The sequence below is a fragment of the Panthera pardus genome, unplaced genomic scaffold (assembly GCF_024362965.1).
Source record: "Panthera pardus isolate Hobbes unplaced genomic scaffold, ASM2436296v1 HiC_scaffold_3, whole genome shotgun sequence".
Lineage (NCBI taxonomy): Eukaryota > Metazoa > Chordata > Mammalia > Carnivora > Felidae > Panthera > Panthera pardus.
This window is the reverse complement of record NW_026526876.1, coordinates 57,400,929-57,419,223: the sequence shown is the minus strand read 5'-3', so window position 1 is coordinate 57,419,223 and position 18,295 is coordinate 57,400,929. Positions and strand designations below refer to the sequence as shown.

General features: G+C 59.5%; 1 protein-coding gene across 2 annotated transcripts; it reads right to left on the bottom strand.

The window, feature by feature from the left end:
* Positions 1-150: 150 nt before the first annotated feature.
* Positions 151-15,545, bottom strand: GIT1 (GIT ArfGAP 1). 2 transcript variants are annotated; one of them, XM_019429721.2, is made up of 21 exons: positions 15,234-15,545; positions 9,561-9,694; positions 8,975-9,087; positions 8,744-8,849; positions 7,996-8,213; positions 7,816-7,910; positions 7,435-7,477; positions 5,631-5,657; positions 5,403-5,451; positions 4,908-4,980; positions 4,173-4,270; positions 3,710-3,821; positions 3,444-3,577; positions 3,127-3,279; positions 2,784-3,014; positions 2,639-2,692; positions 2,368-2,454; positions 2,197-2,270; positions 1,911-2,093; positions 1,723-1,786; positions 151-1,563 (listed from the first exon to the last, which is right to left on the bottom strand). In XM_019429721.2, exons 1-21 carry the CDS (start codon positions 15,283-15,285, stop codon positions 1,351-1,353), a joined length of 2,313 nt encoding a protein of 770 aa, XP_019285266.1. In that variant the 5' UTR covers positions 15,286-15,545; the 3' UTR covers positions 151-1,350. The 2 variants fall into 2 exon arrangements, with proteins under 2 accessions (XP_019285266.1, XP_019285264.1); XM_019429719.2 differs by lacking the exon at positions 5,631-5,657 and having other exon boundaries at positions 15,234-15,408.
* Positions 15,546-18,295: the final 2,750 nt, after the last annotated feature.

Sequence of the window (18,295 nt, the reverse complement as noted above, 5' to 3'; positions counted from 1 at the left end):
TTTTCTAGAACACAAGGGCTTTCCTTGCAAGTTCCAGGTCTGGAGCAGCTGTAGTCTTCATTTATTTCATGCTCTTGCCAGGTCTTTGTCCCTTTCATGTCTGTCACCTCCCCCCCCCCCCGCCAAATTCTTTCAACACTAGCAACAGCACATGGTCACTTATTTATTTTTGATACAAATGTACATGACACACGTCTTGACAGTCAGCCCACCCACCACCACACAGGTATAGCCTGGCCCCTAGGGCAGAGGCAGGACAGAGAGAAGGGCTGGTAGGCACGGCCATCTGCCTCTCCAGCCTTCCCAGGCTGCTGCCCAGATTCCAGATACCCAGAGACTGCAGGGCAGGTGCTGGCCTCTCAGAGGTTATAGGAGGGGGCTCTCAGCTGAGTCAGGGACCCCGGGGAGCCAGCCCCAGGCTCAGGTGCTCAGTTCTCTGCCCCAGCCAGCACAGCCCCCTCCACAAGGGAGGGGGGGGAGGAGAGATGCAGGGAAGTGGTTTTTTTTTTTTTTTTTGTAAGTTCATAGAGAAGGGGACCGATGGGGGAAGGCAACGGGTAGGACCCCAGATGATTTACCAGCAGTCCCTGGCCCCAGGATGGGAGAGTGGGGGACTGACCCCTAACTCTGGTCCTGCTGCCCTGGTCCCCTCACCCTTCACAAAACTCCAGATGGGCCAGGCCTCCGGAACGGCACTGCCGCCCCGCACACGCACACACAGGCACGCAGGGACACTCAGTTACCACAATGTTAAAATTAAGGGGTGGAAGAGGAGAGAAAAAAAAAAAAGATTTTCCAGTGTTTGCTGCTAGGGACCCTGGGAACACAGGTTTGGGCCCTGTGCCCTAGGCAGGGGCCGTTTGGCATTAAAGGAGAGCAGCAGGGGGGTTGGTGGCTACAGGGCAGGGGACATCCACAGAGATTATGTACAAAGGAGGGGATGCCCCCGGCTCAGCCCCCAACAGGGCTGAACTGGCTCATGGGGGTGGGGTGCCTGTAGGGGGAACTGGCCTCACTTGGAGTGTCCCCACCCGACCCTTTGCTGAGGGTGCCCCAGAGGAGAAGGGGCTGGGAGTGATGCCTTAGAGGCCCCTGCACACTAGAAGGGGGGGATGCTATGTACAGGGGGAGGTGCATGGAATGTGGGGGACAGAAGCTCCTGCCACCCCACCTCCCCATCCTTGGGGATTTGAGGGGGGCGGGCACCAGGGCGCCTGGCTGCTGGGGGACAGTGGCAGCACTAAGGGCACTTGTGCCAGCGGCTCCGTTGGGATGGGGATTAGTGTCTGGAGTGGCCCAGCTCCCATGGCCAGTGAGGTCCCAGTGCAGGTGAGGGTGCAGGGAGAGTGGTCACTGCTTCTTTTCTCGGGTGGTGATGGTGACCAGCTGCTTGGCAGCCTTGGCGATGTCATAGGCGCACTGGATCACCTGCTGAGTCAGCAGCTGGAAGTCCACAGGGGCGCCAGGCTCCGGGGGCACTGTCTTCCGGCACTCACTCTGCAGCCGGTAGGCGCTGGCATTGAGCAGCCGCAGTGAGCTGCGCACAGGCTCCAGGGCTGGCCTCTGGAGGGAGGAGGGAGTTGGGCCTTGGACTTCAAACCATGAGCCATGAACATGGCCCAGTGTGTCCTCCCTCGTCTCCACCCAGGTAGTGGTCACATTCCCTACACCTGCCCCACCCTGAGAGCCTTTCAATCCTGCTCTTCTCTCTGGCCCCTGTACCTTTGGGAAGAGAGAGGCCATCTCCGTCACAGCCAAATGGATCTTCTCCGAGCAGGGCACGAAGCTGTGGGGGCAGGGGAGGGGAAATAGCGGCAGGGTTTGCAGGAACAGGACATTGGTGACCCCCCCCCCCCCCCCCCCCGTCCCTTGCCCTCTGCAACACCCAGGGGCTGCTGTGAGCCCTTTACCTGTCATGCTTGAATTCTTGGGCAGCCCGCAACAATTCCTGGATGTTCTTGGTGACCTGTTCCGTCTTCAGGATGACATCCTCTGTGCTGGGAAGCCCAGGGTCAAGGTCTCCATCCAGGCTTTCCAACTCTGGGTGGAAGTCTTCTTCCTTGCCCAGCTCAAGAAACCTCTTCCCCTCCAGTCTGAGGTCAGGGTTAGAAAGAGACATTACAATGGTAAGCCGCTTGCCTGTACCCTCACAGATCCTCCAGAGCCCACTCAGCCTTCTTCCCTGGGGTGTCTCACCCAAGCAGTGGGTCCCCGCTTTGCGTGTTCTCATAGTCACTGTCAGCACCACTGCCGTGGCGGGAAAGCTTGCTCTGGAGGATCAGGGAAGGGGTAGTGGGTGAGGTTCACATTCACAGACCCACACAGCCCATCACCTGTCCCCTTGGGCCCTGGGGACTGGAACATTACCGTATGGCGGCTTCCTTCCTGGGAGCAGGACAGTAGTGGGGAGGAGGGAGTGAAGGGCACGGCTGAGGCTGACACCCCCTTCCGGATCTGAAACCCAGGAAGACTGGAGTCAGTCTCTCCTCCCTGCCACCCGCCTTCCAGCTTCCCGGCAGTGAGGGTAGGGACCAGGTATATCTAGTCATTCCTGTGCCCAGCAGCACAAAGCCTGACACCCACTGGGGCTCAAGACCTATCTGCGGAAATGGATCCGCTTCCTCCAGGCCCTACTTACCCGGTAAAGGCCAGCAGGGACATGCACTGAATAGATGGCATCATCCTCCAGCTCCTGGGGATTGGCACAGTAGGTGTCACGGAGGGCCCTGCGGCAGCCCCAGCCCTCTGTTCCCCCCAATCCTTGAGACCCACAGGCAACTCACAGTGCTGTGGAAAGGCTGTAGCCGGGTAGAGAGCTCATCCCCAGGCGGGGCCCCAAAGGGCTTCAGGGCAGAGCCTGGTTCATACATGGAGAAGGCCTGGCGGTCCCTGCGATGGGCACTCCCGCCAGGCCCCATGGGTGTGTGTTCTGCCCGCTCGCTGGGCAGTGGGGGTGTGGGCACTGGCCCGGGTGGCTGCCGGATCTGCAAGTTCTCTGCCTGCAGCTTGTGGATCTGAGAGCGGACAGTGATGTCAGGAACTCCAGAGGATCCAGGCAGCACCCCACCTCTGGGAGCGGAGGATCCTCTCCGACCTGGGCACTCCCACCAATGCTGCAGCCCTTACCTCCCTCTGCAGCCTCCGGAGCTCATCACTCAAGCTGCTGTTGACCTTCATGAGCTGTTGCACCTTTGCCTCGGAGGTAGCCAGAGCCTTCTTCAGCTCCAGATATTCCTGCAGCGTCACAGCCCCATCGGACAGGTCTGAGGAGTCCATGCTCTGCAGAGTGAGACAGAAGCTGGTTAGCCATCAGGGGCAGGGGGTGAATGCCCACAGAAGACTGTTCTCGAGGCCATAACCAGCCCACTAGTCCCTGAAGCCCTGGGCTACAAGGGGATAGAGCCGGGCCTTAATGGAGGCCCGGGGAGGGGCAGTGCTCAGACCCGGGCACGGTTGTTCCTAGTGGCACCGGCGCTGCGCAGGGGCTCCTGGTCCGTGTCCTCGTCTGAGGCCACACTGTCGTAATCGTGCTGGTCGTCGAGGTCACTCTGGCTCCGCGCGGATAGCTCAAGGTTGTCTGAGGACATAGTCCAGTTACTCAGTATTCTGCCACACGACCCTTCCATCATGCCACCCCAAAAGGGAGCCATGAAAGAGAATATACTAGAAAAATGCCCACTGTCCTCAGCCCTAGCCACACCCTTCCCACCTGTGGGGCTGCTCAGGCTCTTGCCCTGCTGTCTCCGCTTGGCCTCGCTGAGAATGTCAATGATCAAGGTGGCAAACTCTCGGGCATTGAAGCGGGCCAACTTCTGTCGCCCCTGGTAGGCAGAAAGAATCCAGCCTGCATGACGGGCCCCCTTACAGCTGATAGATGGGTGTGGGAACAAAGCAAGGCCATCCCCTGCTACCTGGCTCACCCGGCCAGATTCTGGGTGCCTGGGGAGCTCCCAAGAAGAGGCTGGAATGTCCCCCAGAAGCTGCTCACGAAGAGCTTAAAAAAAACTTTCCCCCAAATCCCAGTGCCAGCAGGGCCCTGAGAGAGGCCTAGGCCAGGGGAGGAGAAAAGCAGGCCCAGGCAGAAGCCCACACAACAGCCGGTGAGGAAGGGCAGGGCCCGCGAAGCTGGGGACCCCAGCAGGGGAGGAGAGGCCCCTGTCCGTCCCCCTCACCTGATTCCGCGTGGCCGAGTACTCGGGGTTCACAGGCAGGAAGGGAACAGCGCTGCGCTCCGTCACCAGGGTGCTGTGGTTCTGGGTAGCCAGCCACACTGGGGGAGGAGGAGGGGGGGAGGAGCAGGGAGCAGATCATCCAGAGCGTCCACGGTGGCCAGGCCCACGGGGTGGAGGTGGGGATGTGCTGAGCACAGCCTTCCTCGATCCTCCCCACGTCCACCAAGTGCTGGTGTTCAAACCAGGGGTGGTCTTCAGACACCGGAGGCAAGGTTGGGTCAGGGCAGGGCTGGGCAAGGCCAGCAAGACTGGCTAGGCCGATGACGACGAACAGAATGAGGCGACTCCTCCTTGCCAGGCCCAGCCCAGGGTTTGGGCTGGAATCTGGCTGTGGCCAGGAAGGAGTGATGTAGGGGGGGGGTGGAGTGGGACTGGGGAGTGAGCCAAAGTGGGAGGCAGCCAGAGCAGAGATGAGCCCCAGTCCAGGGGTGGGGGTGGAGGAGCAGGCTGGCTGCCTCCAGCTCAGCACGCTCCGCCTGGCTGGGGAGGCTGCCCGGGCTGCTCACAGCCAGCAGGGGCGGAGAGGCAGACCTGCCGAGCAGACCAACCTCAGGCCTCCCTTCTTAGTCCCAGCAAAAGGCCCCAAGAGCCACACCAGGTCCTAGCCCTTCCCCAGCAGGTGGGTAGGTACCCGTGTCTCATCCACCCTCGGCCTCAGATGCCCTCTTGGCTCACCAGCGTCATTTTCTCTTCTGTCTACCTCGTCGTACACATCCATGGCAAGTTCCTCAAAAAGCCGGTTGCTGAGCTAGAGACAAAAGGGGGACCCAGTGCTGACAAGGCCAGGTCAACCAGGATGTCCTAAGATGTGGGAAGTGGCTTATGTCCTTTATGCTGCCCAGCCCCCACAATCTCAGAACTGGAAACTGGGGCAGGTGTCTCTCTGCCAAGCTCCAAGGTGGGAGAGGATGGAAGGGAGACCAGATCAGACCAGTTAGTGCCCTGGTAGGTCAGAGGTGGAGCTAGGGCCCAGGGAGCCTACGGAGGGCAGAGCCAGGGTCAAAGACCAGGGGTGGGGAGGCGGGGGAAAGAGAGCAGGGAAGACAGAGTGAGGGGCAGGTCAAACCCTTGGAAAAGGAGACCATCAGAGGAAGGAGGAGCAATCGTAGGGGTCGAGGCTCAGAGGTGAGGACAGCTCCAAGTAGAAGGAGCCCATCCAAGTGGACTCACCGCCTGCAGCTTCTTCTTGGCAGCTTTGGCCAGCTCGGACAGGTCTAGGCTGTGGAAGGAGGAGGGAGATGAGAATGGGCAGACAGGAGAGGTGACCAGGCCCCCACTTGTGACTCCCAAACATGCAGGGATCCCAGGAAGACAACATCCCAGATGCTGCACACCGGATGCCGCCCCCCACCCTGCCCCCAACCTCCAGAGCCTGCTCCCGAGGCAGGCACCATATACCTCTGAGACATGCACTTTTGCCGAGATCTAAGTCCAGAGAAAGGCAGCAGAGGAAAGAATAGGACAGAGGCAGCGATTACCCAGGAGCAGGGCCCCACGTGCCTTCCACGGCAAGCTCAGACCCATCTCCGTGTATACGCCAGACCCGGAGGGTGCAAAACGAACTCCTCTCCCCTCCCAACCTGCTCCTAGACCAGCCTGCTCTCTCCCTCTGTGACCCACTCACCCAGCACCAGCGTCTGCTTCTAGGAGTCACCAGAAACCTCCCTCACCCTCAAGCCCCAGCCAAGCTTTCTCTGGTTCTGCCATCGATCCCTCTTTGCCTGGGCCTTTGCAAGTTTCTTCATCTGTCTTCCCACTTCCAGTCTTGCCCCTACAAGCCTTTTTTTCCCACCCAGCAGCCTGGGTCACCTCTTTGACACGTTGGGCCACACTACCCCAGGCCTTAAAAACATCTTAATGACAAAACACATGTATGGATACTTCAACTGTACTTTAATAAAAAAACTTCCTTAAAAAATATACTACGTGTTTAGTGTGCATTATCTTATTTTAATCCTGTCAACAGCCCAGAAAACGTAGGTACTGTTGCCTTTACTCCCAGGAGGTAACTAAGCCTCAGAGAGGTTAAGTAGCCTGCCTGAAGTCACACAGCCAGTAAATGGCAGAGCTGACATATCCGGGCTTGGAACCTCTCAGCTCTTCTTGGGGCTCACAGGACTCGCCATTCTCTCGCCTGTTTCCAGTCCAGTGCTGCTCCTGGGATTCCCTGCTTCTCACACTATGCTCCAGCCACATGACTCCCTGCAGGTCCTGGCACAGCATTTCTCACTTATACCATTTATGCCTTTACTTCTGCTGTATTCCCCACACTGAACTACAGCTATCTGACCAGGCTGCCTCCTCCTCTGGACTGTGAGCTCCTGAAGGGCAGAGATCATATCTGAGTTACCCGTGTGTCTCAGGGCCAAGAACGGCAGCTGGCACCGGGCAGGTGCTCGGTTAGCCCTTTACTGAGTCCATGCCCATATGTGTTTAAACACATACACCAGACACACATGCAGGTACACACACCCCGCAGAATAAGACCAGAGAAGTAGGAGGGAATCTTGGAGTCTCAGAACAGAGTAGGTCTTGGTTCAAGGATTCAAGACGCTTAGGCCTGACAATCCCTGTCTGCCCACACTGGTCTTTGGAGAGGGAGGGAGCCTCCTCTCTCGGATCCAGGCCAGCAGGCACAGGTTGGAAAAACGGCCTTCAGATGTGGCCACCAGGTGGCGCCAGCATCCATCTTGTGAACTGGGTGCGTGTCCCCCCACAGCCTAGGCGCGCGGAGGCTTTTCAGATCAGAGGCAGAAACACCTCAGTTGTGAGGGGCCCTGCCCCCACCTCCCACCCCTCCCCAATTTCTGAGCACACCACAGAGGCCCAAAGTTAGTCAAATCCCTGGAGCCCACCATCTTTTCAATGAAAAGCAGAGGCTCGTCTAAAGATTTTACAGTGGGGTGAGTGCCACTGGAGCAGAGCCCAGTGAGCCACCCCTCCTGGGGCAGGTGTTTCTTGTACTCAGGCCTATGTGTGATGGCCTGGGGCTCAGGCGGTGCTTGGCCATGGGCTGAGCTGACATCCCTTCCCTGCCTTAGGGCCCAGCATTAGGGAGTGAGGATCTGACTGAAATGTTTGTACACCAGACCCGGGGCGGGGTCCCTAAAGCCCAGGGACTGGGAGGGGTAGAGGTTCTGGGGTTCAGGCACCCACATGGTGTCCAAAAGCCCCTGGGAAGGGGCATCAGGTGGGCACTCACCTGTCAGCCATCTGTGGGATGATGTAATGCCCATTCTTGTGATCTGAACAAAAATAAAAATGCCAAGTCACTGGTGCTGGGTGGCCTTAGCAGCTGGGAGCCCACCTCACTGCCACGAGCAGACCTTGGCACCCAGAAGTGTCAGGGGACAGGGATGAGGGCAGGCCACCCCCAAGAGCCCTGGGAGCTGGCTGGAAGTGATGCCCACCCCCCACTCCCTACCCCAGTGTGCTGTAGCCCAGAGCCTTCATCAATTTCACAGGAGCCAGTTGCCTAGCAACACTGTTCCCCAGCCGGCTCGGTCACCATGGCACCTGCTGCTGGGGTGTGTCTGGGTCCCACCTGCCTGGCCGAGCCAGGCCCACCCCGCATTCTGCTCACCCGGCTTGCGTCCACAGAGATAGAAGGCCAGCCGGTCAGTGAGCTCATACTGGCATTCGACTAGCCTTTCCGCCAGCTCATGGTGCCCCGCCTGCCTGTGGGGAGGGGGCATGGCTCAGCCCTGCGGCAGCAGTCCACTCCCCCCACCTGCCCGAGCCTCACCCATCATCCGACCCTCACCTGGCATAGTCAATGGGCGTTCGGCCATTAACATCAGGGGAGCCAGGATCAGCCCCATACACTACAAGAAGCTCAGCCTGCAGTGTCTGCCCCGCCTTGGCAGCCACATGCAGAGGTGTGGTGCCCTTCTCTGGATGGAAGAAGTTGGCCTGGGCACCCAGGGACAGCAGGCGCAGACATGTCTCCAAGTTGCCCGTCCGCACGCTTGAGTGCAGTTGCTGCAAGGAGCAGAGTGTGCAGCAAGTGTGTGCGAGCACCGCCCCCCACCGCACCCCCAAGCCGTACCAAGTTAGGCAGCTGCTGGGACTCCTACCAGCTCCAAGGGCCCGGCTGAAGTTGGGTTGTCAGGGAGGATAGAGGCTTTAGTGCCAAATACTAACAGCTGCTATCAGTCACCATCTACCTGTGCTATGGGCTCTGCTTGAAACAGGCATTATCTATGAGGGAGATGCTGTTGCTTCTTTCCCATTTTACAGAGGAGGAAACTGAGGCTCTGAGTGGCTAAGAAACCACCTCAAGTTTTCCCAGCTTTTGGATGGCAGCCTGTTGTGTCCACCTAGAGGCGGAGGGGCCTTGGCCACATGCAGCTGACCACACAATCCCATCCCCTGCTGTGCCCACGATTCTTGCCTGACCCGGCTGGCTGCCTTTGGGGCCTAGGGCTCGGTGGTGATGGAGAAGCCCTCGGGGTGCTGTGGGCAACAGGAGGGGAGGCCCACCCATCTGTCCACCGTGGGGCCCCTCTAACCTTGCTGAGGTCTTTGGCAGTGACCCCGTCATCTTCCCGGCAAGGAAGCTTGTGCACAAATGCCAGCATCTGGTACTTGGCCCTGATGAACTCTGACTTGATGGGGCTGGATGGGGCACAGAGGATGAAATGGGTGGGGGGCAGAGTGGGAGAGGCTATTCCCCCCGCCACCTCTCAGACCCACGTCCCACACCACGCAGCCCCTGCCACCACCCCTCCGGCACAACTCACTGGACTTTGTCTTGGGGGTTGGCTTTGCGCCGGCCGCTCTGTACTTGCGCGGGGTCCAGCAGGGAATGCTCCCAGATGGAGTTGGCCCCGTTGCTGGCGAGCGTGTGCACCATCTGCAGAGAAGAAGTGCCAAGTGAGAGTGCCCACTGTGCACTGGGTACTGGGGGAAACACCTCCAAGTGCTGGCCGCAGCCGGCGTGGCTGCAACCAGTACCAAGGGGCCTGTTGTGTGCCTGCCACCATCACACCTCCATCCAGCCGGGACGCCCAAGCACGTGGGTCCTGGTCAGCACCTCAGGTTGTATGGCGAGTGTGCCAAGGCTCAGAGAGATAAAGCGACTTGGTCAGTGCTATGTGGCCAAGCTAGTAAGTGGCGGAGCTGCGGAGAGAGCCCCGGTCTGCGAGACCCTAGTCTCAGAAGCCCCCCCCCCCCCCCCCCCCCCGCCGTCTGCATGGCAAACACAATGGATGGAAAGGGTCAGGGTTAGGTTCTGCCCCAGGTGGGTGCCGCCCTCTGGAAGCCGCAGAATCCAGAGCAGCGTGTGTGGGTATGGGGGAAGTGTGCCCACGCGGCCTGGCCCCGTACCTGCAGCAGCGTAGGAGGCCAGGCGCTGTGGCGGAGGTGCTTGACAATGGAGATGTGGCGGCCCAGGCTCCGGTGCACACTGCAGCACTCGTCACACACCAGCACCCCCCTGCTGATGGAGGCCCAGCCAGGGTCTGCCGAAGGGGGAAGCGACAGTCAGCGGAGGCCAGCGGAGGCCAGGTCGTCGGCAGTGCGTGCCGGGCACCTACTCCGGGCCCACACTAGCACTATGCTCACACACTTCAAGTACCTAGAAGCTGGGACCGCAGGGACACAGGTTGCTGAGGAGGAAGCTGAGCTATGGCGTAGGAGGGATTTCCCCAAAGGCTCGCAGCAGGTGACTGACAGCTGGGCCCCTTCCTACACATCTTTGCCTGTCTGGGGGGTGAGGGGGTGGGGGGAGGAATGTGTGGTCCCCAGGGCCTACTCAGCGGGTATGTCCTGCAGTCTTTCCCAGGGAACAAGACAGTTGGCCCAGGCCTTCCCCAGGGAGGCAGGAATCCTCTGGGGGATGTGACACCGATGCTACATGCCAGACATCCTAGACACTCCTGTGTCTGGGTCAGTGCCACATCTCTCCTGCACCCAGGCTTCTGCTGGAACCACTGGCCACCCGCCTGACCCACCATATCCTCCATGGGCTCCTGCCTTTGCCCTCATCTTGGCAGGCAAGAGGCTGTTTCATGCTGAGCCTCCTGCCACCATCACTGATGGGCTGAGCTGGAGCCCCTCTTAACAGGGATGGAGAGGGCAAAGGAACTAACACTGGATACCCACTGTGTACTAGATAGACCTGTATGTACGAGGTCTCTCACAACTGTCAGACAAGGCAGGAAATACTATCCCTGCTTTACCAATGAGGAAATGGTGGCTCAGAGAGGTTAGAGCAGTTGCTCAAGGTCACACAGCTGATGAGCAGGATTGTTGGGATGTGGACCCAGGCACTTTAGACACCAGAAGCCACGCCATGTTCACACCCACTGCTTTTCCTCCGTTCTTGCCTGGAAGGGGTCGGGCCCAAGTGGGCAAGGGCCCTGGAAGCCACTCTTTACTCCCTGGGGAGCAGCAAACTTTGGAAACAAGAAGTGGGGCCAGGATAGGGTGGGAGCTCCTTGGGTGCTTCTTAAGGGCAGGGGAGATGCCACCCATCCCAGGCCCCTTGGGAGAGGGGGAGGAGACAGCTGCACACAGCTTAAGCTGTGGAAAGGTCACGGGGGAGAAAGCAGCCATTGTGTGCCTCCAGAGAGTGGGGGCAGGGAGCTTCTCTCCCAGGACACTGTGCTCTGCCCGGGCCCCCCACCCCAGTCTCAGGAATCCCTGTGCTGGGTGGGGGAGCAGGGACTAGCTATCTTCCTTGCCTGGGAGTGCTTAGGGTGTCCAGAAGTGGGCCCCCCAGGGGAGGGACAGGCTTGGGGTAATGAGAGCCTCTCCAACCAGAAGGCAATCTCAGGCCCTTCCCCACAAGGACTTCCATCAAAGTTTCCAGGAGAATTGTAAGGAGACCGAGTCAGGGTGCAGCCTTTGTTCTGCCTACAGCAAGTGTCCCCTCCATAGGGGACAGGAAGAAAAAAAAGTGAAAGAGGGGGTTCAGCTCTTTGGGTCTAAGCTTCTTTAGGCATCTACCCAAAAACAGGGCAACAAGATGCCTGCCATACACCTTCCTGGGAGCTGATTCCAGGGGCCCACGAGGAAGGGATCCACCATCTGTGCCAAGAGGGGGAGCCCAAGGACACTCTTTAGTACTGGCTTTACCCAAACAGTGAGGCACCCCAGTGAGACACATGGAAAGCTCCCTCCCCCCACTCCCAAATCACTGGGGTTAGGGGTCTGCCAGCCACCAGCCACCTCCGGCAGCCCAAGCAGGAAGCTGGAAATGACGCAGCCTAAATTCCTCTTGTTGAAACGGTGGGGTTTCCTGTAAATGGGGAGCCGCCCAGGCCAGGATCATAAATGGGCCGCCCTGAGGCCTCCAGCCCAGGCCCATGGCTCTACCGGAGAAGCAGGGCCTGGGAAAACTGCACATATATCGAGAGCCAGACCAGACATGGTGAGACTCTGAACATGGCAATGACCAAGAAGAGATCAGGATTTGGGGAATGTAGTCCAAGGCTTTGCTAGCCACTCAGCCTGGGGGAGGGGTCCTCCCTCTCCTCCACAATGACCTGAAACAGGAAGGTTGAGCAGGGGGCACTGTCCTGGCCTGGGGAACGCTGGTGTCAGCTCACTGGGCTACACAGATGAGAAGCCCACTATCTACTTCTTACATGCCCGAGGGGCCTTGCGTCTACCCAAGCAGGAGCCCCCAAGCCTCACTTAGGCCAGTTCCTAAGGCCAGGTAGAGTTTCTGAAAAGTCAAACGGCTATTGTAGCTGAAGGTTAAGGGACTCTTGCCCCCAAGAGGCTCCCTAGACTAAACTTGGGGTGGAAGGGACAGGGACATAAGGGTTTTTTTGTTTTAACAGGCTCCATGCCCAACTGCCAAGTGTGGGGCTTGATCTCATGAGATCAAGAGTAGTATGCTCTACTGACTGAGCCAGCCAGGCGAGAAGATGCGGTGACCTCCTCAGTATCCTGCCAACACTCCTGGCAGCTTCTGCTTCAGGGTGGGGGTCTGGGAAGTGTGGGCAAGTGGTAGGAGGGATCCTGGGATAATGTTAACCATGCAGGCCTCTACTAAGGTGAATTCATGTCATCACCCAAAGCCATTAGTAGCCTCTAGGTCTGCTCTAAGGGCCAGCGTCTCCTGAGCAAATTGTCACTAGGCACGAGGGAGAAGTCCACCATCTTGAAAGCAGCTAAGAGTAATTAATCCATGGGGATAAAGATCAGAATGGCGGTTACTTTTGGGGGCTGTTGAGTGCGAGGGGGCAGAAGAAGGGTCCAGAGAGTGATGGAAATGCTCTACCTCTTGACTGGAGTGGTGGTTACGCAGGTATATAGACATGTAAAAACTCAACAGTCTAAACAGTAAGCTGCAGGAACCCTGCTGTACCTAAATTAAACCTCAGTAAAAGAGGAAGAGAGCCCACCATTCACCCCACCCAACAATCTACATTGTGAAGAAACAAATGAGCCTGCAGGTTTCCAAATGTCCCCAGCCAGTGGCCATCCATGCTCATCCAAGGTGCCACCCGAGGTACTTCAGGTACCTTGAGGTATTCACTCCTGTGCCACCAAAGTGAGCTGGGCCAGGACTGTGTGGCAGAGTGAATGGAGGGGGACGTGGGGGGAACACATTCTCCAGGGTTCCTGACTGCTGCGCCTCCCTTGCCTCCATGGCAGGCAGGTACACATGTGGGGCCTGATGAGGTAGTACCACAGCAGCCATGCCATGCCCAGCTGTCTTACAAAATCCACCTGTCACTTATATGCCCAGGCCTGGGAGCAGAGGGAGGATGAAGACCTTTGGGGTCAGCCTGCACTTCACCTTTCACCTCTTTAACCTCCCCAAATTAACCAACCACAAAAAGGCCACGGCCCCACCCCTAGGGCTGGACACCCCCCTTCACAGTGAGAGAAGCCTATGACTAGGTAGGAGGCATACACCAATGGAGTCCAGACTGTTGTTTACCCTCGAGCCTCATACCTGGACTGCTACAGTCCCACACCGGAGATGCCCCTCCCTGCATCCTACAGTGGGGAAATGGGGTAGCCAGCTGGGTCCCTGACAAGCATCCAAACACTCAGGGAGTGCCTGCTGCCAGGTGCTGGGGTAGGGTGATGTGTAAAGACTTTGTCAGCACCCTGCCCACCTCACTCCTCACCTTCTCACCACCTGCCTCTTCTGACCTGTATTCTGGATCAGGGGAAAAGGAGGTACCTGGGGCAAAAATGCCTCTGTGGGACAATGACTATGGATAGGAACCAGACAGTCCCAAGATATCAGATACATACCACTCCTTCCTGAACCCACTGGGCACCCAGAGGCTTCACACAGCCAAACGCAATGAAAGAGGGACAACTGCCTTGCTGATTCTGCCCTATGTCCCTCTGGCTGAGAATCAGGACCACAGACTTCAAGATGGGATGGTCCTCAAAAACCATTTTTATTCCAACTTCTTTACCTCACAATTGAGGAAACTGAGGCCCAGAGTGAGGAAAGTCTTGCCATGGGTCACAGGGTAAGCTGATAGGGTGTCTGCTAATCACTCCCCACCCCCATGCTATGCCTGCCCCGCATAGGTATAGACCAGCCTGGGAGAGGCATAGAAGGCAAGCTGTCCTCTTAGCCCTTCCATCCCCAGACGTGCATGTGGTTGGGGGAAGGAGATCACAGTTTCCAGCTCACTAGGGTAAGGACACATAAGCCCAGATAGCTTCTTCAGGGTCCTCTAGACCTGAGAGGAGTCACAGGGTCACAACCACCCAGAGTACCACGTCTCTTCCAGGCATCCACAGTGCCAAACTCTCTAGCCTGGAGGCATCAGAACCACCAGAGTATCTGTGGGTCCCAACCTGTTGGGGCCCCGGGCCTGTCCAAAGGGTAGCTAGAAGTTATGGGCCCATGAAACAGCACTTCACACTCTCACACTTAATTGTGCCCACAGTCCCCCTGGAGTTCACAGACACACTGAGCCTTCCCAGAGGTCTCCCAGGGAGATAGCTCCTTTTTAAAAGAGAGGATGGACAAGAGCCAGGGCTTCCTTCCCCAGGCCAGCTGCTGAGCCCCATCACTGGCAGTGTCCTCCCACATCATAAGATAACAGCCTCTCAGGTCACTGCTCCTCACTTCCTCAGGTCAGGGGTGGGGGGTTCGCATCAGCCTGGATCTGACTGTGCTGGGAAGAAGGGAAACACCACGGTAAATACAGCCAGGAGGCAGGCGAGGAAGCCAGATCCTGAGAACCTAGGCGCCCTTGGGTACTGTTCCCTACCCATTTCTGGTCAGACTGGGCTAGAGGGCTAGGAGGGGTCTGTGCCCAAGCTGGGTCAATGCTAAGCCCCCTTCCCAAGCAGGCCTTACTGGTGCATAGGAAAAGCCGAGCTAGTTGCTCCCAGGGATGCCTCAGAGGAAGATGCCCAGACTGTACTGGCCCTCAGCACCAGGCCCTGCAAGGAGCCCCCGCCTTGGGAAGTAGGGGCAGGGAGTCCTAGGAGGAGCCACCCCCTCGTCTGCTCACGAGGAAACACTATCCAGGCCTCCCCTGGCCCATCTGCCCGGTTCTCTGCCCCTTGACCTCCGCCACCTCAGCGGGCGCGCAGACCATGCGAGCAGCAGGTGCAAGACGCGGGGGGTGGCACTGAGATGACACAAAACCACACTCACCCCCACTTCCTAAACCTTGCTGGCCTCTGCCACAGCCCTCCTGCCACCCCACCACCCCAGGCTGGCGCTTCCGTTGGGATACAGAGATGGAAGGTGGTGGCGGGCGGGGGGGAGGGGGGGGCGGGGGAGGGAGGGCAGCTAGCTGCCTGCCTCTCTCAGACTGAGGGGTGGGATGTGGCGCCGGGAATGTCCTTCCTTGCTCGTCCACGGACGCGAGGGACTGGGGCCCCCAGCCGGCCCTCCCGCCAAGGACGCGGCTCCGCAGTGGCCCGGGCGGGGGCCGAGGCCGGAGGCCGCAGCCCCCAGCCCCGCCCCGCCCTCCGGCCCCGCACCGCGCTCCCGCCAGGCCCCGGCGCCTGCCCGGCGGCCTCGCCGCGCGGTCCCGCCCCTGGCCCGGCCCCGCTTACCCGGGGCGCTGCAGTCCGCACACACCTCCGCCCGCGGCCCCTTCCGGGACATCCTCAGCGGCGACGCGGCCGCAGCCCTCTGGGCCAGCGTGGGGGGCGCGGGCGGCGGGCCCGGGCGGCGGCGGCCCCTGCTGCCCGGCCCCGCTCCGGCAAGGCCCCGGCTAGGCTCCGCGCGCCCGGCCAACCGTCCGCCCCCGGGGCTGGCCCGGAACCCGCCGTGCCCGCCTGCCCGCTCGCCCTCCGGCGCCCTCCGCCCCGCGCCGCCCCGCGCCGCCCCGCGCCGCCCCGCCGCCGCTCGCCGCTCGCTCTCTCCGCCCCCTGCGCGGCTCCGGGCCGCTCCTGCAGGAAGCGGCGCAGGCCCTGCCCACCGGGGGAGGGGCAGCCTGCACTCCCGCCCCGCCGCCCGGCCCTGCGGGCCGCGCCTCCCAGAGAAAGGAAGCCGGGAGCGCGGGCGGGAGGGGGCGGGGGTGCTTAAAGGGGCCGCGCGGCCTCCGCTAGACAGGCCGGAGAGGGCAGCATCGCCTTCGGCCTTGGCCTCTGCTCTGGCACTCTCCGGCCCCGCGGCAGTGTGAGTTACCCTCACAGCCCCATCCGCTTCGCTTTCCAGGTGGAGGGTGGTCCAGGGGGCTCGGCCCCGGGGACAGTGACCCTTGGGGAACAGGGAAGAGAGTAAGGAGCTGGAGGCCCAGGCCCCCTTCCCCGTCAAGAGGCTGTTTGGGGTACCCGCCTATGTCTGGCTGGGGTAGCACGTGTGTCCTGGTCCCCCATGTGTCCTCATCTGTGGGTCCAGGTGTGTGTGTGTGGTCACACCCTTGTTGATTATGCACGACACCAACAATATGGACGCCCAGGTGTTCCCCTGCCTCCCAGCTAAAAATACATCTGTACCTCATCCATGCTTCCATCCCAGGAGGAAAGAATCTGGGCACTTTTTAAGGACCTCTCGAGAAGTGACCACTGTGCCTGTGTGCAGTAATATCCACTTGGCATTTCGTCTTGTATACGTCCACGGTGTTTCTGGGCCACCGCAGGTTTGTGTGTCCAGGGCGTGTGCACATAACACACAGGGACCTTTTCTTGTGGTGGCCTTTCTTCCTGGACTTCACACAGAGACTTGGCGTAGGTGGGGGGGACAGGAAGCGGAGGCGCGGGCCGCACGTGGGTGCACCCCTGCACTGAGCATGCTCCCCCATACACGTGTGCCCCGCGTGCACCCAACCCCCATCCCTGCAGCAGCAAAATGCCAGAGCACTTTGCTTGTGGGGACAGGGCACGGGTGGCCAGGACCAGGCCTGGGGGCCAGGTCGGTGGTGACAGAATTAAGGGAAGATTCCCAAGGGGGTAGGGGGTACTGCTCAGTAACAAGGAGGGAGGAGGGAAAGTCCTTGGGCAGGGGTTCGGGGTTGGTCGATTTTATCCCAGCGGTGCCAGAGCAGCAGTGACTTGTGGGTGGGCAGGCTGCTTCCCTGGGGGAGACAAGTAATGCTCATGAGTCACACCACCCGAAATACAAGCAAAGCTGCCTCCATTGCCTTTTGCTGCAGCCCAGATTGACAAGTTTGTTTGAAATCGCGATCCACGGGGTATATTTATAATCGCACCTTAAAAAAAAAAATTTTTTTTTTGCAGGCTTCCCCTCCCCCCACAGCCAGCCGCTCAGCTGGCGGGGTTTCTGCAAGCAAAGGTACCTCGCAGTGGGGGTGGGGGTCGGCGGCGGGGGGAGCACCACCTGCCGCCCCATGCTGCACCCGCACCAAGCAGTCAGTCTGTGGGCTTGATGGCCCTAGGCTGGGCGATGAAAAGGAGCGGCTTGGCCGCTCTTTACCGGGCGCACAGCCCACGAGCGGTGGCCGCCCATTCACCCCCGATCGACCCCCAGCTATGGAATTTCATTTATTAAATGTCGAGGCGGCTACTGGCAGCCCCATCGCTCGGCTGTCTTTGTTTCTCTGCTGTGTGGGCGCGTCTCGAGCACGTGGCAGCTGGAGCGCGCAGACCGGAGGAAGAGCGACCCGGGTTTAGGCTATGGCCGCCTGGCAAAAAGAGGCCCGGCTGCTAAGGGGATAGGTCCCCCAATCCAGGCTGAGCTACCCCTCTCCCAGAGGTACAACGCTTTTCAGGATGATTCACCCCACTGCCCCCTCCCGCCCGCCAGCTCCACCTCTCGGTGGCCCAGGGACTACCTGGGCGTGGCCTAGGCTGAGAGGCACTGTCCAAACTTTGTTCCGGAAGCCCCCAGACCCACCACTGCAGACCTTCTGGGCCTGGGACTAGGGATAGAAGGTTTTCAGGATTTCCCTTGGGAGATGTCGCCAACTCAGGGAGCAGGACAGTAAAAAAGAAATCTCAGACAAGGTTCTAAAAACAGTTTAATGAGGAAACGTACACGCATTCTCCCGGCCACTCCTAGCCGTCCCTACTCCGCTCCAGCCCCCTCCCCAACTCTGGCCGCGGCCACAACACTCTGCTGACCCCTCGCGGTAGAGGTGGGCAGCGGTCCTCGGTTGCCTGAGGTGCCAGCTGGCTCCTCCCAGGCTGGAGAAAGGGGCGAGGCAGTCCACTCCTCCCTTATCCTTTCCCGCCTAGGCCTGGCACCGCAGGGTGTGGAGGAGGAAGGAGAGAAGACCACACAAAGAAACCTGAGAGAGGCGCGGAGAGTTTGCAAGCTTTTGCTAGCACCTCCCACACAAACACTTTTTGGATTGTTCTATCATGAGCTGGTATGGAATCCCTAATTCCTGTCCTGTTCTGGGGTGGACTCAAGAAGGCGCTGTGCCTGGTCCCGCCACCTGTCTCAGTCCGCCTGATTGGGGGCGGGACGCGCCGTTTCCAGGGTAGTTACTATCCTTAGCTCACCCCAGTAGGTAGTATTTCGAGTCTCATTTTAGAGGTGAGTGGTCTGAGGAAGCAGAAAATTTAAGCAATTTGCTTCTGGTCAGGCGGTTAGTAAGGGGGAATTCAGACTGCTCTACGATCCCAATCCCCTCTCCCTTCAGGTCTGGGCCACGCCTCTAGATCCTTCCAGCCCTTGCAATAGGCAGCCCCAGAGGTCAATTCCATTT